General features: G+C 43.6%; 2 protein-coding genes across 2 annotated transcripts; one reads left to right on the top strand and one right to left on the bottom strand.

The window, feature by feature from the left end:
• Positions 1-2,957: 2,957 nt before the first annotated feature.
• LOC136529543 (uncharacterized) lies at positions 2,958-4,377 on the bottom strand. The gene has a single exon (XM_066522622.1). It carries the CDS (start codon positions 4,278-4,280, stop codon positions 3,219-3,221), a length of 1,062 nt encoding a protein of 353 aa, XP_066378719.1. The 5' UTR covers positions 4,281-4,377; the 3' UTR covers positions 2,958-3,218.
• A 2,769-nt stretch (positions 4,378-7,146) lies between these two features.
• LOC136525649 (uncharacterized) lies at positions 7,147-12,505 on the top strand. Its single transcript, XM_066518569.1, has 7 exons — positions 7,147-7,352; positions 9,273-9,508; positions 10,049-10,145; positions 11,112-11,223; positions 11,674-11,754; positions 11,835-11,837; positions 12,440-12,505. The coding sequence occupies exons 1-7, from the start codon at positions 7,147-7,149 to the stop codon at positions 12,503-12,505; spliced, it is 801 nt and encodes a 266-aa protein (XP_066374666.1).
• Positions 12,506-26,890: the final 14,385 nt, after the last annotated feature.

Raw genomic sequence — 26,890 nt, 5'->3', positions numbered from 1 at the left:
CTTGCTCTCCTACCCAGACCGCCGCCTGCACTGTGCAGACGACGGTCCAGGATTTGTTGGATCAGAAGGACAAGGGAAGGGGTGGCATGGCATTGTACTTGTACCCGGATGCACGCAACAGCGGGCAAATGTTCAGTTCAGCTCCCCGTCCGTCGTGGGTGCCCGTCACTCTGGCCCCTGGCCACCTCCCTGTTCCTGATGCAACGCATTCTCCGGCGGAGTTTAATGCCCGTCGTCCAGTCTCGCTGACCGACCGGCCGTACCCCTACGCGCAGAGGGGAATGCCGCATCCATCCAGATTCCAGACTTCCAGCTTCCAGCTTCCAGCTTCCAGGTATCTTAACCTAGGCTACTGTGCTGGTAGTGGTACTCCTATATGTATGTACGTAGGAAATGAACCAGTAGCCGAAGCGTGGTGGACACGGACCAGCTAGCTGAGCCGGCCAAGAGCAAGAGTCGGCGGCAGGGCGTAGGCTTGGCGTTGACGCCAGTCGCCAGCAGAGCGAGCGGATCCTCTTGCGCCGGCGTCGTGCAGTCGTAGTAGAGCAGCACGCAGCTCGTCGGTGGAGACGGCGTGGTTGGTCTCTGAACATTTGTCGTGATCGATCAAACGATCTCCCCTCTCCCGATCTCCCCAGTTGTCAGCGCCGAACAGAACGTTCGGCCGCCGCAAGTGCCGGGCACGGGCACGTCGCCCGCGGCCTGACGAGACGGCCCGGGTCGGCGCACTGGGGGGTTCCGCGAGCCGCGCAGCGCACGGCTCCAGCCCGCTGACTCCGCCGAATCAGCCCACACTGCACGCCGTTCCCCCACTCCCTACACTACGGGCCCAGCTCCAGAAGCCCACCGGCGCGACCTGACGCGGGGCCGCCTCGGCGTTCACTCTCAACGGGAGGAAGTCAAATGGAGGCCGATACTTGCGTGGCAACTCTTTTTCAAACAAAATAGGAGGTCGCCCTCTGCAGATCAAAATAGGGTTTGGTTTTTGTTTCGCCCGGGAGGACCCGTGGAACGGACCATCGGATTTGAATATCGACGCGGTGCATATGCAGCCGGCGCCATCTCTGTCGTTCCAGAAAGCCAGAAAAAAGGGTATGTATATGTCGCTGTTGAGTGTGTACAGCCAAATTGTTTAAAATCTTTGACGTAGAGTGTCCACACGCGGAAGTGAATTTTACTAATTACACGTGACGGCGATCCCTCGTACGTAATACGCCATCACTGGCGCACTAGGAGCGATATTGGAGGAAAAAAAAATAAACAGTGTCTTTTTACGCTTCATTCACGGAAAAAGGTACCGACAGGTGCCGTATTTTGGATGATGCAGTAGGTACTCTTGGTAGTAGAGAGGTACTGACTTCCAAATCCAAATAGTATAAGACATGACTGAAGTTTGCCCCCCTAAATGTAATGGATTTAGGGTAAACTAAGGCTCCTTCATCATTAATTCATTTATAATGTATCTCTCCCGGCCCACCTCTTTCTTTCCTCATATTTGGGCCGATCAAATCAAAGATTGTAACACTTTAGTTTGATGTGGGGGGTACATTTCACTTTTCTTACCTCCCTTAAATTGACCTAGAATCCAATCCTAGGATACCTTGTATTTACGAGCGACTGGAGCAACATTTTCAACTAAAAAAAATGTCATATTTCAAGTGTCTGGAAAATTAAAGCTTTCGTTATTCTCCATCCAATACCTGGTGTCTTCTCTTTTTCCTCCATTCAACACCCTGAGTATCTTCTCTATAGGCGCCACAGCAATACACTCTCTACTCCTACATTTAACTTCCTCTCATCTCCGGTGCCAACCTGCATCACTGCCGCCGAGTCTGTGCTCACTACGGCGGCGTTCGGCTGGTAAGAAAACCAGCCGGAATTCACCGTCCACGGTTGGTTTTCACTGTCATGCTCTCATAAATTCTTCCAGATTCATCCAGATTCCTCTAAATTCCTCCCAGCAAACAGGGCATATATACCCATCCCCACACTAATCCATTGGCTTCCTCTCACCCCTGGCTCGACTCGCCAGTCTTGCACTACCCATAGCTAGGGGTGTGCTGCCTCATCACCGCTCCCTTGCACCCATAGCCACAACTAGGCCACTTATTCAGCATGTTCGTTTGCTCGTAAACGATCGTAAATTTTCAGCCGGGAACAGTGTTTTTCTCTCACACCAAACCAGCCAGCAGTAAATAATCCACGATACGATACGGCCTCCCGAACAGGCTGATTGTCTCGTCGGGCCTCTTTTAATCTTGAGGGTATTAGAGAACCTCAGAACTTAGAACTCTAAAACCAACGCCACTATTCTTATAAGCTCGACCATTCAAGGTGTCGCTTGGAATCATCTCGACTTGCAATTTAGGATATTTGTTTCCACTATGTGCCAAAATCCAAGTTATAATTTAGGTATCTCTATAAAATGCTAAAAAACTTTCAAAATTAAACTATTTTAAGTTTGATCAAAATTTATAGAAAGAGCATCGATATTTATGGCACCAAATTACCATCACTAGATATATTATAAAAAAAATATAATTTCATAGTATACATATTTATGTCATAGATGTTATTATCCTTCTCTTAAAAATAGTTAAATTTAAAATAGTTTGACTTCCGGTGATTTTAGAAATTGATTTATTTTAGACGGATAATGAAGTATAATAAAGACAATAGTGTGAATCAGGCATGGACAAATGAGCTTGAGGGGAAATTTTTACTTCGCAATTAGAGCAATGCGCCGCTAATGCACCAGTCGTGGCTCTTGACCTTTTCTCAGTCACAGCACAACTTTTGTGCTTGTGACGGAGTCAAGGGTAATCCAAATAACAAAGCTAATGCACTGCTACGAAACGACTTGTGGCTGAAGGTTTAGAGCTGTATCACAAACAATATCCATTCCATTTTGCTATAAACTCGAAGTGTGCCCGTGATAGCTCATTTATATATATAATCTCAGTTGAATTAAATAGGCAAAAGAAAATCAGAGCAAATCGCCAAGTTTTGAATTTGTTGCCATTTTATGGACCGAGCCGCATACAGAAAGCACGACAGATCAAAACTTTACTCGCAGATCGTTCATCCAGTTTGACAAAATCTTTCCTCTCCGCTCCGACACGCATTGGTTTCCAAATTCCAAGCACGAGCGAGATCGATCGATCTTCTTCCATGCAATGCTAGGCAGGCAGTGCAATGGATTGGCGACGCACTTACCACTATCTCCTCTTCTTCCAGAGCTGGACGACGAGGGAGAACCCGCCGCCGTCCTTGAGCGCCGCCGCCTCCTCCGCGGCCGCCCACTCCGACACCGTGGCCACGCTGCCGGCCGACGACGCCGCGGACGTCGACGCCACCGACACCGACGGCGATGTGTCTGAGCCCGACCTGAACGGGCCGCGCCTCCACCCCCTCCTATCGCTGTCGCTGCTGTACCAGCTCTCGCCACCGCCGCCGCCGCCGTGTGCCTGGTGGTGGTTCCTGAAACTGAAAGAACTCTGCCTCACTACGTGCGGGCTGGCGCCGTCGTCGTACTCGTCCACGTCGTCCGCTTCGTCCGCGTCGGGGGTTTCGAACCGGAGGACGAAGACGGCGGCCGCGTCCGGGCAGAAGAGCCAGCCGTGGAGGTCCCACGTGACGCGGATGCGGCGGCCGCTGGGTAGGTCCAGCCTCTCGCTGCCGCGGAACTTCCACTGGAGCCGGCGCACCTGGAGCGCCTTCTCGCCGTCGATGGCGACCCACATGGTGGAGCCCTCCACGGCGAGGGACACGTCGTGCCTCTCGCCCGCGACGCTGACGGTGGTCGAGTAGGCCTCGCCTCGGCCGTCGTCGGCGACGGCGTTCTCCCGGCGGGAGAGGAGGAGCCCCGCGGACGACGCGACGGGCGCGTGGTCCCCGACGGCCAGCGCGAGCTCGCCGTCCACCGAGACGTGCAGGTAGTACCGGGACACGGGCTCCGGCCGGCGTCCCGTGGCGGCGAAGCGGGCGCGCGACAGGTCCCACGAGAACTTGACGGCGCGGCCGCCCGGCGCGGAGAACCGCTTCGACCCGCGCCGCCGCCACGGGAGCCACGGCCGGAACGCGAGCCGCGCGGGCGCGGTGTCGCTGTCCCCTGCGAGGCGGAGCTCCGCGGCCAGGAGGAGGCCGATCGGAGCGCGGGACCACGTCAGCGTGACGCCGCCGAGGTGGGTCCAGTAGACGGACGTCGCCGAGGAGGACGGCGGCGCCGCGGACGGATCGCCGCCACCTCGGGCGCCGGCGGCGAAGCAGGAGAACGGCATGGGTACTGGGGCGCGGCGCACGCGGGACGCGGCAAGTACGGCGGCTTCTTGATGGACCAAGTTTTGTTGGCGGCTCGAGAGGGAGGGAGTAGTTGCACCAGTGCGTACGTAGCGGCGAGACCGGCGACTCGAGATGGCCGCGTGTAAAATGTGACGCGGTCTTCCACCCTTTTTTTGTGCGATTTTTGCATTTTCGCGCATGATTGAAATTTTCCAAACGCCCTCTCTCAGGAAAAAAAAAAGAGAGGAGACACCATGTTTTTCGAGTTCATAACAGATTTGCAGTTGCGTGTTTCTGCATGAACTTGAACAAATAAAAAAACGCGCATCCTATTCTTTTATTTTTGAAAAATTTAGGCAATATTTTTAAAATTTCATCCCGACGCGAACGGACGCTAGGACGGCTGGTTTAGCGTCCTAAGTAGCACCCTCGAGGTGCGGGTTCGAGCCCCAAATGTGGCGCAACCCGCGCGTTGTTTGCGGAGATTTTTCCTGAGCGAGGCAAAAAAAAAACTCTCTCATCTACCCCACGTCCAAAACACAGGTCTGTGGTCAGCTCATTCAGAGGGAGGTATGTAGATAGAGAAGAGAGAGAGAGCGTACGTGGCGTGACAAAATAACACACCACGTTGATTCACAAAAAAAAATAACTTTATAAACTCATCTCGTATGTTGACCATTGAAGAACTTATGATTCTTTATACGCCTGAGAAATGCCTGGATCTTTCGGGGGAAACAACTCGTGCGTGGAGAAACAAAAACAAAATTATTCAATGGTGGATCAGAGTAGTGATTTATTGGGCACATGCCTAAAATTAACGTCTTGTTTAGTTGGACCCCAAAGTCCAAAAAGTTGCTACAGTATCTGTCACATTGAATGTTTGCGGCCCGTGTATGGAGCATTAAATGTAGACGAAAAGAAAAACTAATTGCACAGTTTGGTGGAAAATTACGAGACGAACGTTTTAAGCCTAATTAGTCAATGTTTGGACACTATTTGTCAAATAAAAACGAAGGTGCTATAATAGCCCCAAATTCCAAATTTCGCGAACTAAACAAGGGCTAAATGGTGATTTGTATCGTGGGCCCGCGGCCGTGAAAAGTCAACCAAGGCCCCCGTGTCAACTATTCGCGGCCGGCTGGCTACCCTGACGTGTCCCGGACAGCCACACCCCACCAGTGGACATACCAAACGGTCAATGCGAGCGGTGCTGCAGACTGTAGTTAGTTTTCAGCACCGGCGACTAAGGACAAGCACAATTCCAATAGTCTACAGGGGACGGCAGCAGAGTATGCTGGCCGTTTCCTGTCAAACTCTACTACTCTGTAGTCTGAACACTGATTGACTGCAAAGCTTGGGGGGGTCCACCACAAATCCCTGTCCGATTTTAGGTGAGGAAACATGCCCACACACAATTGTCACGAAGACATCCTGCGTCGTCCTATAGCTCGCGATGTGTTTTGGTCTTCTAAACGTTTACAGACACAAGCTCTGCATTAAATTCGTGTCCTGATAATTGGGCCATCAGATGGGGGAAGATATTGAGCCAGTCCACTCTTAGAACAAAGATCACGCATTCAGTTTTCTGGATCGATTCCTCTCATAATAAAGCGAACAAACTTTTTTCAGCTTGTGCACCAAATCTATATCTAGATCTTGGTAAAAATTAAACATATCTTTTACGTTGCACCACAGTTTTAACATTGAAATCAGAATGTATTAGGAGATCTGTCAAAGTTGAATTATAAAAATTAAAAGATAACATTTTTCTGCCTTTCCCTTTCCTTTTCATATAACATTTTCCAATACAAATGAAATGGTTCCAATTGAGCGTTGGGTACATGAAATTTTATGTACAACAGGGTGCATTCGAAATATCTAGGTGATTTCCATTTTTTTTGTTCATTTGGTGACCAAACCAAAATCATTCTGCATTTCAATAAGTACCAACATATGGAAATAATTGGAATAGCTTAAGCCCTTATGTGGCCGACCATGCTCATTACATACACACAAGCATAGCCTAATTATACAAGGAAATTTTCTAGTGTCTCATTTTGTAGGTGAGTTGTGAGATGTGTGATCATTTCAGTGAAGATTACTTCTAGTCTAAGAGAATAATATTCAAGATTTAGGAGAATAATATTCCAGATTCAAGTTGATAATATTTCAAGCTAAGAGAATAATATTCCGGTCCAGGAGTCTAACAAATTAATTGGAATAAAATGAATAAAAGACTTTAATTTAAGATAGTAATAATATATGTCATAGTTTAGAAGAATAACATTTGTATGCACGAGAATAATTCTTCAGTCTACGAGTAAAAAGATGAAGAAAATAATAAAACAAAACAAATAAAAAATGAAAACAATAAAGGAAAAAGATAAATATAAATAACTAAAATCACTACACCACAACACCGCTTCACCGTCAGACATCTGACGCTAAAAATTATATTTAACGATGAATGATCTGACGCTAAAGATAACTCAGAGACCATCTGACGCTAAATCATCATTTAGCGATTTAGTGTCTGTCGCTGTAGGTATTCATATTTAGCGTTGAACCATCTGTCGCTAAAGCCAAGTATACCGTCAATCTGTCTGTCGCTAAAGAAAATGGGCCCCACGCTGAGCTCGCGTGCCCCACAATATGGATCAAGACATCACGGCCCACACTCACAGCCGCAACAAGCCCATACGGGCCCAACCTGGAACCCTGTTGGCGGCAACCCTTGCATACCCCCCCCCCGCGAGTTCGCGCTCTGTTCCCCCAAAATTTCCCCATTTCCTCCCCCGTCCCCTTCCACCCGCAACTCCCCGCACCTAGAAAGGGAACCCAGCCGCCGCCGCGAGCACGCCGCCCATGGCCTCCTCGTCAGAGAACACGGGCACACCGCTGGAGGAGAAGCCACCCCAGGCCCCGTCGACGCCGAACCCAGAGCCTACCGAGGCGGAGGAGCTGCAAACCCTAGAGCGGGCGCAGGAGCTCTTCGACAGGGGCGCCAAGGCCATCGAGGACGAGGACTTCATCGAAGCCGTAGACTGCCTCAGCCAAGCGCTCGAGATCAGGTTAGGGTTTCCTTTCATGCTCTGATTTCCCCTCCACTTCTGTGACATGTAGTTGTGAAGCGACTCTGCGTGTTGGCGTATTTTGGAGCAATTGGCGGTTGGCACGGTGCGTTTCTGTCCGGATTTGCTGGTTTTTGCATCAGTGCTTGGGTGGCTCAGGGATTCAGTCCACTAGGGTTTAAGGGGTTCTACAGCAGACTGCTTGACAGGGGTGTTAATGTTTCATTTATGTCGGTGAGTGAGATGCAGAGAGTCTGTCTGTCGGTGCAGAAAGTGACCAACAAGTAAATATTTATAGTTTTGCCGTATGTTGTGATCGGAGGTGGCCTAGCACTCAATGACACAAGGTTTATACTGGTTCAGGCAACATGCCCTATGTTCAGTTTGAGTCGATCGGTGACTTTATTCCTGAGCCCAGGTGCTCAAAGTTTGTAGTGGGGTTACAAACGAGATGGAGAAAGATGTGGGGTACAAGAGGTCCGATCGAACTCTGGTCGAAAGGGCCAGAAGTGATGGGAGCCCTGCTATGAGCTAAGTGTTCGAGCATGTGCTCGAGGTTCAAACCTGGTAGTTCTATGGTTGTGAACTAGTGAACTTGATCGACCTAATGAATCTGGATCAATTTGAATCTGGATGAGCTTGGATGTTGGGAGAGAGCGCATCCCCTTTTATAGATGAAGGGGATGGCCTTACAAGCGAAAGGGAGAGAGTATGTTTGCTTCTGAGCCTTGTTGCCCACGCCGGTAGGTATAGGATGATGGTAGGCGCCCACAATACTGTTGAATATCAGATGCACATGGGAGGTGGTGTTGTCTTCTTCGGGTATGGCAGACGTCAGCGCCTGCCACACTGTTGATGCCCAAAGGCATGTGAGGAGTTTCACCATGTTCACTTAGTACGGTAAATGCTGGCGCCCACAACACTGTTGATGCCCAGAGGCATGTGGGGGGAGCCTTACCATATGGGAGTTAATGGCGCCCACAATACTGTAGGGGAAAATGTTGGCGCCTATAACACTGCTTGGGCTCTGCCATGCCAGGGAGGTTGTAGAGTACTGTTTTCGTAGGTGTATAGGTATGGACCCCGGTATTGTGATTTGACTTGTGCGCCCCGCCTTACTTTCTCTGTTCGTTTCTTGGTCCTTACCAAGCGGGCGTCCCTGGTCGGTTGGTCCTAGTCAGCTCTGATCGCGCTAGTCGGAGAAGAGCAGTGAGCAGGGTTTTGGCGCATCCCTGGTCGGAGACACGGGTCAGAGTCAGAAGTAGTGCTTTGGCCAGGCCTTTCGGTCAGAGAAGCCATCCAGAGGTGGGCTGGAGACCGACACGGGCGCTTCGGTCGGATAGGTGGGCCAGAGTCAGAAGCGGGCGCCGTTCCTCCTTGGCCAGGCCTTTTCGGTCGGTGATTGGATCGCCCTTTTGGCCTATCGTTCAGGTACTTGGGCTGGTCCATGAGTTGCGTGTTGTCTGCTTGGGCCGAGCCTTTGTTGGGAAGCCGGTCCGCGAGGGACCCCGGGTTTATGAACCCGACACTGTCGTTGTCAGTGATCTATTGGATTTGGCTCCGAGACCTATGGTGGTTTGTGGAGGAACACTTGGCCATTGTTTGTCATGGTGCCTAAATTGTGTTCACCATCAATTGGAGTGTACTATTTTTTAAACAACTTTGGCGTGTACTATAGTATACATTGGTTAAGGAAAATGTGTTGTCTGTCTGAGATTATGCAAACATTTCGGAAGTCAATCAACAACAAGCTAACTTAGGACCTTATATTAGTAACTTGGTTGATAAAATCTCTATATCTATCAGTTTCAGTTGTGCTGCTCTATCTCGTTTTACATTGCCCCTCATGGCCTGATGCAAGTTATGTTAATAACCTTTACAATGATGCACTAACAATTTTGTGCATTCTTTGCCCACTAGGACTTCACATTATGGAGAGCTCATGCTGGAGTGTGCCAGCACATACTTCAAATATGGATGCACCCTACTATACAAAGATCAGGAGGAAAGTGATTTTTTGGGAAATGTTCCCAAGAGCATGCCAAATGAAGAGTCGGTGAAGAGTATAGCTTCTAAAGATGATAGTGGAACCTCAAAGATCTCTGGTACCAGTGTGGAGGATGTCGTGTCATCGGAGAAAGCTGATGCTGAAGAAGGTATATGCTTACCACGTACATCTAAGCAAAGTTCACTGAATCACACTTTAATTCTATGTCTCTTTTTGATCTATTATTACCAAACACTATGTTTGATCTCTTTCCCTTGCTTTTCTATACCTACTAAGTATTCTATAGAATGCAGTCTTAAACTCCTAATTAGTAGTGTATCTCCTGTGTCACTGTGTGCTTGCAAAGTATTAGTTGAGTGCTAGAACTAATGTCTTCAATCACCATTAGCATTCCATAGGATTCCATTTCATTGAAGTGTTATTTTTTTGAACAATATTTGTGCTATTTTAGTATATGAGTAGGAGATAACATATATAAGTTTGTTTATATCATCATATGTTGATCATATTTCAAACTGGACCTGATTTAATGAGTTTCTTCTATACTTGTATATTGAATGCTAAGTATGGAGTGTTAGAACTCATGTTTTTCATTGCAATCAGCATTCAGTTGGTTCATCAAAGTTGTTTGTTATTACAGTCATACATGAGTCCCTAATACTTTCTATTCAATACTTAAACATCTCAGGTGCATCGAGTTCAGTCCCCTATCAAGACAACGAGGTGCAGACCAGCTGCATCGCCGTCCTCACATTGCTTGCATCCAACAAATTCAAGCCTTGCAGGTACACACTCAATACTTGTTAGTATTCATGATTGTCGCTTATGAGTTTACTGCAGCCTCTATTGCTTGGTGCTCATCCAAATATAGGAAGTGTTTGTTATCCTTTTTTCTTTGGCAAGTAATACAACAAAATAGACATCAGAGAAAGTTACAGATGTGACAGTGAGGCATTGATTTGTATTGTTCAGTTTAATTGTTTTGTGAAATAAAAATTTATTTGCTTCCAATATCAACCAAAAACTTGGTTTCTCCATAAACCTAGATCAAGATTTGATGAGCAACAATGATCTTCATACATACATTAGTTTGGTATTAAGGCTAGTTCTGTGTTAATGTTAGTTGTGAGCAATTCCAACATTCATACAGTATTTCATCACTCTTATGCCTTATAAGTGCTATATCAATGTTAGTTTCATTCTTCTATGGATGCATTATTATCCTCACATGTTCAGACCTCTCCTATCATTGTTAGCGTGTGCTGTTGTGAGAATACTTTTCTGGTTAATCGAATGTGCAATATCATCTTGGTTTTGCCTGAACCATGAAATGTCTCTCCTTTAATTCTAGGTTTTTGAAACATAACATAGTTTTTGACCTGGGTGATTACAAATGAAAGAATAATGTTACATGTACACACTTGGTTCGATGTTTGACAATACTGGGATGGAAAATTTTGGCAGTCCAGTGTTCGGACCATAAGTTCAGAGCAATACTCTTGTTATCTAGCTTCTGTTAACCGGATTGACCTCTCCACATACACATTATGTGCACCAAGTACTTGTGTCAATTACATGCAACTGCATAACTGTTGAGATCATGAGCATGTTAGATTTTAAATTTCTTGCCTACAAGAAGTGTCAAGAATACTGAGATTTGTTCAAGAATACTGAGATTTGTTCTTGCACATGCTAAATTGTTCGCATTCCTATTCCTCTGTTGATTTCCACCCTTTTTTTGTTCCTGGTAGTGTTGCTGTCATGACGAAGGCATACCCAAGTATTGAAAGGAATGATCTGATTTTGTTCCAGGAGATTGCTAGCTACATGCTTCTTGCATGTGGAGCTGTCTATGTGATCTCAGTAATAGAAAATTTTGGATGTTCATGTGTTGAAAGATTGTAACTGCATTAATAATTCTGAAAGTTTGAGCATAATAATGTAAAATGGCTAAACATTAAAGCTCTTAGGACATTGATGCATAGCATTAAACAGTAAAATGGCTAAACATTAAAGCTCTTATAATTTTTAGTCATCTTTGTTGGGGAAAAGTAGTACAGTTACTACCCAACCTGATTTCACAGGCTGCATAGCATTATTAACCTGTTGAATGCTTGTAGCACAGGCTAAAAATTTTAATACAAACACTCCCCAAAATATTATCATGATTATTCATGAAGTCCCTACCAGCTGTGTCTATCATAGGTTCATACCACAATATGATCTTATGATGTTATGAAACAAATTGTCGACATTGCCTTCTTTTATTGCATCATCACAAATGTAGTTAACTGGAAAACTTTGAATATGTAGGGGATATTGTGCATTGGTGTCCTAAAACGTTCTAGGCAGCAGAAAGCGACATCACAGGATCAAGCAGTCAAGGATCTGCATGTAAGTATTCATACTTTTAAATGTGATAGCATGGAATCCAGTGATTGGATATTTCTGTGTTTTGGCCCATTGTCTTTCAGTCTGTAAGACCCCCTTTCTGTAGCTTGTGACTAAACTTACTCAGTGTGGCTTAGTTTGATCTTTAGTAGTTCAGTTACTCCACTTTTAGTGACTGCCATAAGATTATTCTTTTCTTGCAGTCCTACATGTTTTGCTTCCCATGGATAGTTTAGGAGAATCTATAGCTATAGCTTAAAACCAATTGTAGCTCGTTAGAAATATAAAAACCTAACTTATATAAAGATGGTGCCCCCTTTATCCCCTCGAAACAACTGATCACTCTGTTTTGCAGTGTTTATCTTTGTTTAATTTAGAATACTATGTTATAAGTATTACCGAGCCATATGGCATCAAGTAAAATATGTGTTCACTAGGGAACTACTTCTATTTTCTAAAAGAAAGTATACACAGCTAGACAGCCTGCAAAAAGGAAAATGAGGCTATAGACAACTATTCTTTTGTTGATCATAGCTAGGCACTGTCTATTGGATAGTGTATTGCCAAAATCACTGCTTAGTTTTGATGTTAAGGGTACAACCTAAATGGTATAGGCACAATTTTTGTTGTGTACACCATCACTGCCAGCTCATCTTTCCGCTTTTCCTCAATCTGTATGGTGTTTCAGGAGCTGGAGAAACGAAGAGAAGAACTTGAGGCCTTGTTACTTGTTGAGCGGTCTGAGTTGGTCTGAAGGCTGACCATAGTGATCTAACAAGTTCTCTTCCAGTGTAGATAAATGTTTTTTCGTGACGATAGCATACTGCTTGGTTTGGGCCATGAGTCATTCATCAGAAGTCACTTTGTTGTAGTGTATCTTCTTTAGTTCCTCTGTAAGTATGGATTCTTTGTTATGTTTATATCAAAGTTAACAGATTTGAAACTTATTATCTCTATTCTATTTTGTAGTTGCATGTTCCTTATATTTGATAGTTTGCATCATAGTGACATCTATCTTTTTTTATTACTAATGATACAGGATCACAGATGTTAGCAAGTTTGTGGATGATTTGCATCATATTTGACAGTTTGCATCATAGTTAGCAAGTTTGTGGATGATTTACCACTCAAAGCTGATTTAGGTGCTAGTCTATCTCTTCTGCACACAGGTAGTTGATACTGTAGACTTATCATTGATGAATCATTGATTTATGTTTGTAATGGTTGACCATATATGTATGCCTTAGTGAGTGTTTGGACTTGGTCATGAATGAATCTATTTGTATGAGAAACGTGCACAATGATGTTACTTTTGTATTAATTTGCAACCAAATAGCCTTTTATTTTTTAAATGCATTTAAATGATCTCGTCAAACCATCGGTCAGTAAAAACATTTGTAACTTTAAATTGTCTGTCGCTATAGAGTACTAGCAGGCTATCTATCGCTAAAGAGTAGCAGCAGACTATCTGTTGCTAAAAAAATTTAAGGCAACGGACTATCTGTCGCTCAAAGTACTGTCTATCGCTAAAGATTTTTAGCGACAGGACTTACAGCGTCTGCTGAAGTCTGTCGCTATAACTTTTTAGCGTCAGATTGTCTGTCGCTATAGCCGCTTTTAGCGTCAGACCGTCCATCGCTAATCTTGGTGTTGTAGTGTAGTGAATTCATGTAACAGTCAAAAATGAAAAGGAGAAAGGAAAAAAAAGAGGGAATTGAATAAGCTTTTACATGAACCAAAATAACTACATAGGCTGCAAGTATGCGAGGGAATTGAAAATTGGCCATAGTCAAGAGAGGGTGGTTGCCTGTATGTAAGTGTTTTCATCTGTGAACCCATAAATGGGTTTAATTCCTGCAGGTTATACATTTGTGTGGATTATATTAGTAATCCATAAATTAAATCTAATCACATGCCATGGACCCAAGCATTGTTGGTGAAACAGGAGCGTAGATACTAGTGCTCGGGCGTCCACACGGACACGCGATGCATGCGCCTCCTCCGTCATGCGTGCCCATGGGAAATGCCACGCCGACAACGATTCGCTCGCCCACGCGTACACGGGGACCACCCAAGCTCATTCCGTTTCACGAACCCGCATGAGGGGACCGCCCGTGCCCTCCCCCTCTTCCCACACATCACGCGGAGACCACATGTGCCCGCTCCATATCTTGCATGCGAGGGCTGTCTGTGCTGGCACCGCTTCCCATGCCTGCTCCGTGCGCTCGCACCCCCACCTGCAATGCACGCCACAGACTCCTGTCACCCCATCCAAGAGTATACGCTTAAAACATGAATGAAACACTTGCAACGCACATGCTGCAATATATGACTGAAACAACTAAAACATTTGGAATATATTCTTGCAACATACATGTGTGAAAACATCTAGATCAAACACTTGCTGCAGCATACGACTGAAACAACTGAAACATTTAGAACATACACTTGAAACATATGTGTGAAACATATGCAACATCCAGATCAAACACTTGCTGCAACATACGACTGAAACAACTTAAGCATTTAAAACATACTCTTAAAACATATGTGTGAAATATATGCAACATCTAGATCAAATATTTTCAACATACATTTGAAACTGATGAAACATTTTGAAAAAAATGCTTGCAACATACGTATAAAACACTTGCAACATATACATGAAACACTTTCAATATATGCAATATTTGATCTACTTTTGCAACATCCAAATAAAACACTTACAACATAACTCTGAAACACTTGAAACATATGTTTGCAACATACGCTTTCAGCGCAACTTCTCCTTGCTGAGGTCTGAAAGGTCCTAATATGACTAGAGAGGAGGTGAATAGCCTATTTAAAAATCTACAAACCAACTAGAGCAAATTAATTAGTATCACAAAAGGCGTAATGCAATTTTGCTCTAGCTCTACAAGGGTTGCAAGCCACCTATCCCAATAATTCTAGTTGCTATGATCACTAGCACACACAAATAGCTAAGTCACTACTCACTAAGCTAGTGTGCTCTCATGGGCTAACTAAAGAGCCACACTAACTAAACCTACAAGCTCTCAAAGACTAGCTACATTAAAAAGCTTAACAACTAGTTTGTGGGAAAGTAAATGAGAGAGTAGGGTGATTATACTACCGTGTCGAGGGATGAACCAATCACAAGATGAATACCAATCAATCATCGAGAGAAATCCAAGAGACAAGCGACACACCAATTTTTCTCCCAAGGTTTATGTGCTTGCCGGCATGCTAGTCCTCGTTGTGTCAACCAACACTTGATGGTTCAACGGCTAATAGGTATCACACACCTAGCCAACCACAAGTGTCACCGCAAGAGTCTACATACAAGTGAGGTAACTCAATGACACGAGCAATTTACTAGAGCTACCTTGCGGCTCTTCACCGGGGAAGGTGCAAGACCCCTCACAATAACCGGTGCTAGCCATGAATAATCACCAACATGTGCCGAAGCTCCTCTGCTGCTCCAAGCCATGTAGGTGGCGGCAACCACCAAGAGAAACAAGAAATCCGCAACCACAACGATTCCTAAGTGCCACTAGATGCAATCACTCAAGCAAATGCACTTGGAATTACTCCCAATCTCACAATGATGATAAATCAATGATGGAGATGAGTGGGAGGTGTTTGCTTAGGCTCACAAGGACGTCAAGCATGTCAAAGTGCCAAGAGAGTGAGCCCAAGCCAATCAAACACTATTTATAGACGCCCTCTAGAAATAGAGCCGTTGCTCTGCTTGTGGGCTGACCGGACTCACCCCAACGTCTGGTCAACCAGCGTCCAGTCGCCCTTAGCCATCCATGTGTCCTCGTTCAAACCACAGCCATCTAATCCCAATGGTCACTTAATGTTCAATGCCATAGTCAATGAGTGATCGGACACGCCGCTCAGTGATCGGAATCCAATCTCCTTAGCGTCAGATCGACTCCAGAAAGGTTCTAGAGCCGATAAAAGCTAACCGGACGTGCTCGGTCGAACGTGACCTGATGCACCGTGGCATCTGGTCTTCACGGGCCTCCTCTTCGCGTGCGATGTCAGCGTATTTGCTTTACGCCTACGCGTTCGGTCGCTCCACTGCTCCTGCGTCCCATTGCGCCACCGAGCGCTATGCCTCCACTACTATGCGTGACCGGACATGACTCCATGTTAGGTCCAACATCTGATCGCGTTCCCTACGCTCTCGGCCAATGTTGTGCCACCTCGCTAAAATTGACCGGACGCGCCGGGGTGAGTCCGATCACCCCACGGCCAGTGTCCGGTCGTGGACTTTCTACTCCTTTTCTTTTTCTAAGTCCACAACCACTTCACCCTTGCTTCCAACTTGCTAACCAAAAAGTGTAGAACTTGTGTGCACGTGTGTTAGCATTTTTCAAAGTATTTTACAAGGGCTAGAAGTGGGCACACTAGGTCCCTAAATGCAATGCATGAATTATGTCACCTAGTGGCACTCGATAAACCTCTTAGCCAAAGATTTCCCCTCTTTATAGTACGACTATCGATCCTAAATCACTCACACCCTCTATGATGTCTTGAGTGCAAACCAAAAATGGCTCCTATCATTATGCCTTTGCCTTGAGTCCATTTTTGTTTTTCTCTTTCTTCTTTTCCAAATGTGAAGCACTTGATCATCTCTTTTGTGGCCATTACCTTCACCATGGCCATCATCTAGCTTCACCACTTAGGTTGGACCACCTTATCTAATTCACACACTTAGATCAAAGGTTAGGCCTAGATTTCATCAATTAACCAAACCCAAACTAGGGCTTTCAATCTCCCCGTTTTTGATAAGTGATGACAACCATTCACAAAGATATTCAATAAAATTTTCTTTGATTCATGTTGCTTGTCCAAGCATATTACCATGTGTAAAGGTTATGGACAAGTTTCATAAACCCGAATTGGTAGCATTAGCTCCCCTACATATGTGCTAAGAGTTTGGATTTGAAAGCTTGCACATATGCATAGATTAGGAAGTGTTGGGAGGTAATGTCTACCAAATGATGCTAAAGTATAAAGAATGGACCTTTGAAGTGTGATACCAATCGGAGTTGCCATTTGAACACCATCCTTAGCACCATGATTTGCTAGATATCACTTGACAACAAAAGACACTAGATACCTCGTGAGATCAACATTAGAAACAAGGCTCTAGTACCACTTGTAAGACCAATTCAAGTGTCTAGCTATCCTATGCATGCTAGTTTTCATTACATCAATCATTTCCTACAATCTAGCATACACCACACAAGTATGGATATGGAGCTTAAAAACTTGTGCCATGCAAGCAAACATATGTAATGCACATAGAAATGCAACATACAAGTTTATGAGCTTGCTCCCCCTGCTTGTGTGCTTCAAATTTTAATTAATCCCCTTCATTTCTCCTATCTTATCTTTGTGTTACTTTCCCCCCTTTTGCAATATCTTTGGGAATCTCTCTCCCCCTTTGTCATCGATGACCAGAAAAGGTGAGCTCAAATTTTAGATAGGTTGTGTGAAAATGTGTAGTGAGGATCATTTTCCCAAATTTGGTTCAATCTAGATTACTTGTAAAAGATACTTAACTCGGTTTGATCTAAGGACAAGCTTCTTCACACCTCCAAATGAGGGTTATCTTGTACCATATTGAGTTAAACACTTAAAGCTTATTTTCTAGATCAAACACTAGGTTCACAAGCCCACAAACATGTCATACGCTAGATCATTTCAAGCATACAAGCAATAGTGATACCATATAAGCATCAAATTTATTTGATTTTCATGAATGAGCCTAAGACATATGACGAATGACTAGATGCACTAAAAAAGTCCTTAGTAATGGATGAATGACATGTCAATCAACTTTACCTTGCTTTGCTCAAAGGAATGGCATGTCATATAATGGGGGTGCATCAACACATATTTGAGAAGTCAAGTATGGTCAATTCATTTCTTAGCTTGCAAAACCTCTTCTCATCAAGTGGCTTGGTGAAGATATCGGCAAGTTGATCATCGGTGCCCACACTCTTAATACAAATACCCCCCTTTTGTTGATGATCTCTTATGAAATAATGGCAGGTAGCTATGTGCTTTGTTCTTGAATGTTGAACCGGGTTGTTGGTGAGCTTCACGGCACTCTCATTATCACATAGCAATGGCACTTGTTTGAACTTGATTCCAAAGTCACTCAAAGTTGCCTTCATCCAAAGTAATTGAGCACAACAACTACTGGCCGAAATGTACTCCGCTTCAGCGGTTGAAAGTGCTACACTATTTTGCTTCTTTGATAACCAAGACACAAGTGATCTTCCCAATAATTGACATGTGTCCGATGTGCTCTTTCTCTCAACTTTGCATCCCGCATAATTAGAGTTTGAATATCCAATCAGCTTAAATCTTGCTCCTTTGGGATACCACAATCCAACATTTTGTGTATGCTTTAAGTACCTCAAAATTCTCTTGGTGGCCTTCAAATGACTTTCTCTTGGTGAGGCTTAAAATCTAGCACACATGCATACACTAAACATCACGTCCAGCCTTGATGCTGTCACATAGAGTAGGCTTACAATCATAGACCGATATAACTTTTGATCCACCATGTTGCCACTAGCATCACTATCCAAGCTTCCATTTGTCCCACCATGTTCCCATTGGTGTACTAATAGCTTTGCTCCATCTTGGTTCTTTAACTTCATCCTACTATCTGTGTCTGAGAGTTTCAGTTTAGCTAGATGGTATTGAGTCTGAGTCCGTCTGTTCTTTCCTTCTAAAAACAAACTCTTGTATTTCTGTTTTATCTTGAAATGGAAATGGAGGATGGCCTTCCCGTGGAAAATCAGGTTAGGCTCTCCTCGCTAGGCATGTTGGGAAGGCCATATTGGTAATGGGCCATGGGGTGTTGCATACTTGTGATTAGGTCCCCTCCCTAAGCTAGGCCCCTCGTCGTCGCACTTGTCGCACTCCCCGTTGCCCCTAGGCTGGGCTCACCGAAGCCGAACCTATAGATGCCGCTGGTCCACTCTGCCCAGTCCTGCCTTGCACGCAGCCACCTGCCCTAGTAACCAGAGCTAGAGCCACCACCTACCGACTCAAGCTCTCTGCCAGGGATCTGATCCATGGTCATGGAGCCGCCACCTACCGACTCGAGCTCTCTACTAGAAGTTGACCAGTGGTCCATAAACATTGATGACCTGAAAAGCTAACATGCACCCTTGTCATCGTCGATGGGCTCCAACCTACCAAGGAGCATCTAACAGCCATCTCATAGTCTAGGGAGAAAGGGGGCGACAACCGTGAAAGAATGGAAGGAGCAGGAAGGAAGTTTCGGAGCTGATGCAAAAGAAAATAAACAAACAGAAATGCTATGTAGGACGTCCGCCCCATCCAGAGGCCTCTTCCTATCCTGTGAATAGCCCAATAGACTTCTCACATATGTCCCTTCTGTTGCTCCTGCCATTTGCCCCATCGACTCCTACTCCCATTCCGATGCCTACACCACTGCTCCTGCTCCACGCGCCTGCCCCACCTGACAACGTCGATAGGTGCCGCTAGTGCAAGGAGAAGCGCCGGGCCCTAGCACGGAAGCCTTCTAGCGTCTCCTCTTGCTACGGCTGAGGCACCCCGATGCTGACGGTAGAGGAGGCCGCATCGGGATATGATGCATGTTGTAGGTGTACATTTCAAATGTTTCATATGTTTTAGAGGTATGTTGCAAGTGTTTCATACAGATGTTGCAAACATAGATCAGGATGTTGTAATGATTGTACACATATGTTGCAAGTGTCTGTTCCCAATGTTTCATCTGTTTTTTCAAACGTATGTTGCAAGTGTGTTTATCTGGATGTTGCTATATGTTTCACACATATGTTGCAAGTGTTTTGTCTAGATGTTGTATATGTTTGCAATGTTTTTCAAGTGTTTTTGCAAGTGTTTCATCTGTTTTTAGACATGTGTTTCATCTGGATGTTTCAAAAGTAGATCGGGTGTTGCACACAGGATGAGCCTGGAAAGCAGGAGGGGGCGTGAGCGGCCCCCGTGTGGGCGCACGAAAAGCAGGCGTAGGCGTACTGGCAGAGCACGGAGTGCAGGTGCGCGCAGGGGAAACAAAAGCCACGGCACCGTCCGAAGGATCGGTATCTGATCAGATGCCCAGGCGCCAACAGTTCTGACAAACAGAATGATACAAAGGTCATGTAATCCATGGTAGTGGTGGGTAATTTCTCTCCAAGTCTAATGTTTAAAGTTTGAGATTCGACATACTTTCTTCGTCCCAAAATAAATGCACATATCACTTTTTGAGGAGTCAAACTTTTAAAAGTTTGACTAAGAATATAAAAAATAGTATCAACATTTTTATCTTCAAATAATTTTGTTATGGAAATATACTCTATGCTCAAACATTGGGATACTTATTACTCCCTCTATACTAAAAAATAAAGTCGTTTTAGACAAAGCTTGGGTCAAACATTGGGAATATAAATCATGAATAACTTTTAAGTTGTTAAGTTTGAAAATGTGAAAACCATATGTATAGATTTGTCTTGAAAAATACTTTTACAAAAATTTACATATATCACTTTTTGATAAATATCTTTATAAAAATAAGTAGTCAAAGTTATGCTTTGGAGATCGTGTCGCTCTCCAAAATGACTTCATTTTTTTAGTATGGAGGGAGTACAAATTTGTTAAACTTTAAAATTTTTGACTTATTGGGAAACAAGATGTTTATTTATTTTAGAACTGAGAGAATACAATAACTCGTTCGACGGTGACTTCGTGAGACACTAGAACACTGGGCTCGGTTCAAGGCCTGACAGGAACATAACAAGATCACCCAGTGATTCCGATCAGTTATAAAGCCATGACTGCATTGGAAGACTTGAGCATCGTGTCGAATCATCTCTCAGGCACAAAGCGGCGCTGAACTAGCTGCTTGCGGGTCCGCAACCTGGCTAACTAGGGCAAATATTCGATCAATTTAGCTATAGTAGTGTGATTGGTTGAGTGGCTCAACAACAGTTTGGCAGGGCTAAAACCATTCCCACGGTGGCCAATATGTGCGCATGCGGTTGCGGACATTTTTATTCGGTTGCTTGTTTTTCTCCCGCCAGATTGCATTGAACTACTGATTTAGAGATAATAAGCGTCCAAGTTGCACTATGCCAGTCAAGCCCGTGAGAAAGAGATTTCAATCTCATTTCAGCGAAACCAACCTAGTGGGAGGAGAATCTTGCATGAGGTAGACGTGGCATACAAATACAAAATAACCCTTCCTTACATCTAATCCGTATAAACCCATCTAAAACACGCTATTAGTACTTTTTCACCGATGTTGATAAGTAGGTTGTATTTTTAGGGTAGCGGGGCATTATGGAAGTTTGGCGGTGGTTCTCCTCAAGTGCTCCTCTAGACAAGCAAAAGATGAGCCACCTTTTGCGCCTCTGATATATGACCTCAAAACTGGCAGCTTTGATTTATGACCTCAAACAGCTCTAGATCATCTACTGTTCACTCATTCTCAAGTGTTTGGTACAGCTTTTCCGCAAAAGGTGCTACCAAAGCCGTGCCAAACATAACCTACGTCAAATTGTCAATACAGTATATGCACATAATCATGATAATATACCACAATAGCCCCATAAGTCAGAAGTCAAAACAAAGAATTTCACCCTTTAAGATAAAGAAAAAAGAAAAAGATTTTTCATTTTGCTCCTGCAACTGAGCAAACAAATCATGGACAGTAATTACGATTAGCTATTCGGCTGATGGTTTCTGCGGCTGATAAGCCGACTGATACTGTTTTGTTGTGAGAGAAAAAACACTATATCATGGCTGATAAGCCGAGCTGATAAGCTCAAGCAAACAGGGCGAATATCTACAGCCATTCGGGGGAGAGATCAGGCAGTACCGCAGTAGCCAGTAGCATCAATCTAAGAGCAGGAGATAACTGCCACAGGACATTCATAACTACCTAACTAGTAAACTCTGCTCCAACCATAACATGAAGTGGAAATATGAATAATATACTGCAAAACCTGACCTGCATAGATCACTACAAGTCTACAACCTCGATTATTCATGCCTCAAAATCTGAATTTAAGCTATTTGGTAGAATCTGACCTACCAACAGTTGGCATAAAAAAACATTCAAATAACACACACAACACTACAATTTTGTGAATACTTAGCAGTCAGCATTAGATTTGTTACAAACACTCTGTGAATTATTATAATTTCACCAATCCTCGGCCTTAGAATTTAGCACAAGCATCGAATAGATAGCATAAGACTCATATTTGCATCACTAAACAGCTATGGAACAGATAGCATTAAGACTCATATTTGCATCACCAAACAACAATGAAACTTCTTATACAACCGAATCAGGCTCTGGGGTTCTGCTATTTGTGTGGATATTACTAGATCTCGCCCATCCAACAAAACAGGGTGGCAAATCTGGAACGGTTTATATAACTCTAGAATAGTGCACCCATGAGGATTGACTAGACAATAAAACACAAGATCACAATGACAATGCATCTACCAAAAATCCAAGGAACAAAGTTGGGTATCTGCCTTTATTTGCACAGAGAATGTCAAAAAAACACGTAAGGTCCTGAAGATTGCATTGAGAACAATGATATATATTCCTAGTATCCTAGTTACTGATTCCATGTTCCATAGTTACATACATTACAACTCAATATTTCCATGGTTGAACTTTCCAGATGTTTACCTGTACAGACAAACAACTCAAATCAATTAGACAACAAATGAATGAAAAATAATATCATACGGTTAAAACTCTAGTGCCTCCGAAATAAAGCACATGTACAGATTGTACTGCTATGATATAGTAAACTGGAAACAACAGAAAATGATAGAATTAAGTCATACGATGAATCACAGCTAAAAATGATTGGAGGATCAAATATTTTCAGATCTTGTGGTTAAACTAATTGATAATACGCAAAAAAAAAAAAAAATCAAACCAGTACCACATATAACTAACAGTTTTTTAGGCAACAATATTCTACACTTACCTGCATAGTTAAACCTTGGCAAGGACAACCCTCAAAAATTTTAGTACAAAGACAGTAAAGATAAAGGCACACTAAGAAGCAGGAAGCCTTGGTCTCATCATTACTCAATTGGTTGAAAAGAACACGTACCAGCAATTGTCCTTCAGACTTGGGCAAAACCAGACAAGAAGATTGTGACATAATTCAATCAGTTGCTGGCAATCTGGTATACCATTTCATTAGTGCTGTACAGAGACCAATATCTGCCCCATTAATTGATGCAACTAGCTAAGCTGCAACATGATAAGTTGACAGCAAATGAAGGGCCTTCCATGGAGGAAGGCCTCAAGAGAAATTACACAGTACTGTCACAATAGATGATAGCACACCATTGATGCTTCAAAACATGTGCAATGTGGACTCAAAATGACTGTCATAATTCAAGTACTCCCTCCTTTCCAAATTATAAGTCATTCTGTCATTTCTAGGTACATAGCTTTTGTTATGTATCTAGATATATGCTATGTCTGGATATATAACTTTTACTATGTATCTAGAAAAGCCAAAACGACTTATAATTGAAACCGAGGGAGTACTTGGCACTGTCATGTCCAATCACAAGGTTAAGGAGGGTCATTTAAAAAAAAATCAGATATCAGGAAATAGTCAATCTATCAATAACTTATAATCCATAATCGACATGCATGGAAGGTTACAGTTAATAGTAAATATTGAAGGACCCCAGAACATCTTTTATATCTTTACTAAATTCTTAATAAACAAAGAGTGTAGTCTGATACCTCATATGTGAAAGAAAATAAACAAACGGACATGCTATGTAGGGGGCATGTCGGCTTTTCAGGTCATCAATGTTCATGGACCACTGGTCAGCTTCTAGTAGAGAGCTCGAGTCGGTAGGTGGTGGCTCCATGACCACGGATCAGATCCCTGGCAGAGAGCTTGAGTCGGCAGGTGGTGGCTCCGGCTCCGGTTACTAGGGCAGGTGGCTGCATGCAAGGCAGGACTAGGCAGAGCAGACCAACGGCGTCTACAGGTTCAGCTTCGGTGAGCCCGGCCTAGGGGCTAGGAGGAGTGCGACAAGTGCGACAAAGAGGGGCGTAGCTTAGGGAGGGGACCTAATCCCAAGTATGCAACACCCCATGGCCCATTACCAATATGGCCTTCCCACCATGCCTAGCGAGGAGAGCCCAACCCAATTTTCCACGGAAAGGCCATCCTCCATTTCCATTTCAAGATAAAACGGAAGTACAAGAGTTTGTTTTTAGAAGGAAAGAACATACGAACTCAGACTCAATACCATCTAGCTGAACTGAAACTCTCAGAGACAAATATCAGGATGAAGTTAAAGAACCAAGAAGTTAAAGAACCAAGAGTTTGTTTTTAGAAGGAAAGAACAGACGGACTTTTGATCCACCATGTTCCCATTGGTGTACTAATACCTTTGCTCTCATCCATCCCAAACTTCTTGAGCATGTCTTTGATGTACTTGCCTTGACTCACAAATGTGTCATTCTTCATTTGCTTGATTTGAAGACTAAGGAAGTAACTAAGCTCTCCAATCATAGACATCTCAAACTCACTTGCTATCGACAGAATATCATCGGCAATCCTCTGAGGGGTATCGCATGAAGGTAGATTAATCGGCAGAGATGCGTGTAATCGAGAACAAGAAGGCAACAGAGACACACGAGTTAGACAGGTTTAGGCCGTCAGTATGACGTAATACCCTACTCCTGTGGTCTGTTGGATTGTATTGGCTATCGTATGATATTGCGTGAGTTTAGAGGGGGTCTCTTCCCACCTTATATAGTCCGGGGGGTAGGGTTACAAATCAGTTAGATCTAAGAGATAACTGGAAAGTAATAACAGATTATAGAAATCATGGGATCATACGTACCCTAACAGATCTCATAGTATCTTTAGGATATCTTCCCGGTGTCTTGCGGGAGACGCCGAACAGCGTTGTGCCCCGCAAGGCTTCGTCTTGTGGGCTGGGCCATCCCTAGGGGCGCAACCCATGTGGTCTACCGTGGGTATCCGGGGTCGCACCCCCACACTTGTCATGATCTTTCCAAACTCCTCACAAAAATATTGATTGGTTGATCCAAAGATAATGTCATCAACATAGATTTGCAACACAAATAAGTCATTACCTTGCTTCTTGGTGAAGAGAGTGGTGTCAACCTTGCCCATCTTGAATCCCTTAGAGAGTAGGAAATCCCTTAACCTCTCATACCATGCTCTTAGTGCTTGTTTCAATCCATACAAAGCCTTTCTCAACTTGTAAATATGGTTGGGTTTCTTTTCATCTTCGAAGCCGGGAGGTTGCTCAACATAGACAAACTCATTGATGTACCCATTGAGAAATACACTTTTCACATTCATTTGGTATAATTTGATGTCATGGGCACAAGCATAGGCTAACAAGATCCTAATTGCTTCCAATCTTGCAACTGGGGCATATATTTCTCCAAAGTCAAGACCTTAAACTTGAGTGTAACCTTGAGCCACTAATCTTGCTTTGTTCCTTACAACTATCCCATATTGATCTTGCTTGTTCCTAAAGACACATTTAGTTCCAATCACATTATGATCCTTAGACCTCTCAACTAACTCTCATACTTGATTTCTTGTGAAGTTGTTTAGCTCTTCATGCATGGCATTCAGCCAATCAACATCCAACAAAGCCTCATCTATCTTCTTAGGTTCAATGGATGATACAAATGAGAAGTGTTCATAAAATGATGCCAATCTTGATCTTGTTTGCACACCTCTTGAGATATCACCAATTATGGAGTCCAAAGGATGATCCCTTGCAACAATGGTTGGTTGAAGCACTTGAACTTGATTGCTTGTACTTGATTGCTCATTTGTTTGAGATGATGAACTAGCCACTTGTTGATCTTGTACTTTGTCATCACTTGCGTTAGCTTGATTCTGATCATGAGAACCACTAGCTTGCACATTAGAGTTAGAGAGCACTTGATTCTTGTCATCTTTAACTTCAATCACCTCTCTAGGCCTTATGTCACTAATGTTCGTGTTCTTCATTGCATTAACCAATTGAGTGCCTCTCACACCATCTAGATTCTCATCTTTCTCTTGGGAACCCTTGGTTTCATCAAATTCAACATCATGCACTTCCTCAAGAGTACCACTAGCCAAATTTCAAACTCTATAAGCCTTGGTAGTAGTGGAGTAACCAAGCAAAAAACCTTCATCTCATTTTTTTCTCAAACTTGCTCAATCTTGTGCCTTTCTTCAAGATGTAGCATTTGCAACCAAAAAGCCAAAAGTATGCAATGTTGGGCTTTCTATCATTCAAGAGCTCATATAGGGTCTTCTCCTTCAATGAGTGACAATAGAGTCAGTTGCTATAGTAGCAAGCCATGTTGATTGCTTCAGCCCAAAAGGAATGACTAACATTGTTTTCACTCAACATTGATCTTGCCATGTCAATCAAGGCTCTATTCTTCCTCTCAACTAGGCCATTTGATTGTGGAGTGTACTTGGCCGAGAATTGATGTCTAATCCTAAACTCATCACACAAATCATCAACTCTTGTATTTTTTAATTCAATTCCATTGTCACTTCTCACTTTCTTGATGGTTGTTTCAAACTCATTGTGGATTCTCTTGATGAATGTCTTGAAGGTTGCAGACACATCACTCTTGTCAACAAGAAAGAACACCCATGTATATCTAGTTAAATCATCCACAATCTCAAATCCATATTTGTTTCCACCATTGCTAGTGTATGTGGTTGGTCCAAACAAGTCCATGTGCAATAACTCAAATGCCTTAGATGTACTCATCATGCTCTTCTTAGGATGTGTGTTGCTAACTTGCTTTCCGGCTTGACATGCACTACAAAGCTTATTCTTCTCAAATGTGACATCTTTCAAGCCTCTAACTAGATCATGCTTAATCAACTTTTTCAATTGTTTCATTCCAATATGACCAAGCCTTCTATGCCATAACCAACCCATGCTAGATTTAGTAAGCAAACATGTTGACAATTAGGCTTTGCTAGCATTGAAATCAACTAAATATAGATTCTCATATCTAAATCCTTTGAATATCAAGTTAGAGCCACCTACATTT

Source organism: Miscanthus floridulus, chromosome 19, assembly GCF_019320115.1.
Source record: "Miscanthus floridulus cultivar M001 chromosome 19, ASM1932011v1, whole genome shotgun sequence".
NCBI lineage: Eukaryota > Viridiplantae > Streptophyta > Magnoliopsida > Poales > Poaceae > Miscanthus > Miscanthus floridulus.
The sequence above is the reverse complement of the archived record's forward strand: the minus strand, read 5'-3'. Positions and strand labels throughout refer to the sequence as shown.

Coding starts and splice junctions, on each gene's coding strand:
- LOC136529543 (XM_066522622.1), bottom strand. CDS start 4,280: ATGCCGTTCTCCTGCTTCGCCGCCGGCGCCCGAGGTGGCGGCGATCCG.
- LOC136525649 (XM_066518569.1), top strand. CDS start 7,147: ATGGCCTCCTCGTCAGAGAACACGGGCACACCGCTGGAGGAGAAGCCA. Junction 7,353..9,272: donor AGCCAAGCGCTCGAGATCAG/GTTAGGGTTTCC, acceptor TTTGCCCACTAG/GACTTCACATTATGGAGAGC. Junction 10,146..11,111: donor AACAAATTCAAGCCTTGCAG/GTACACACTCAA, acceptor TGTTCCTGGTAG/TGTTGCTGTCATGACGAAGG.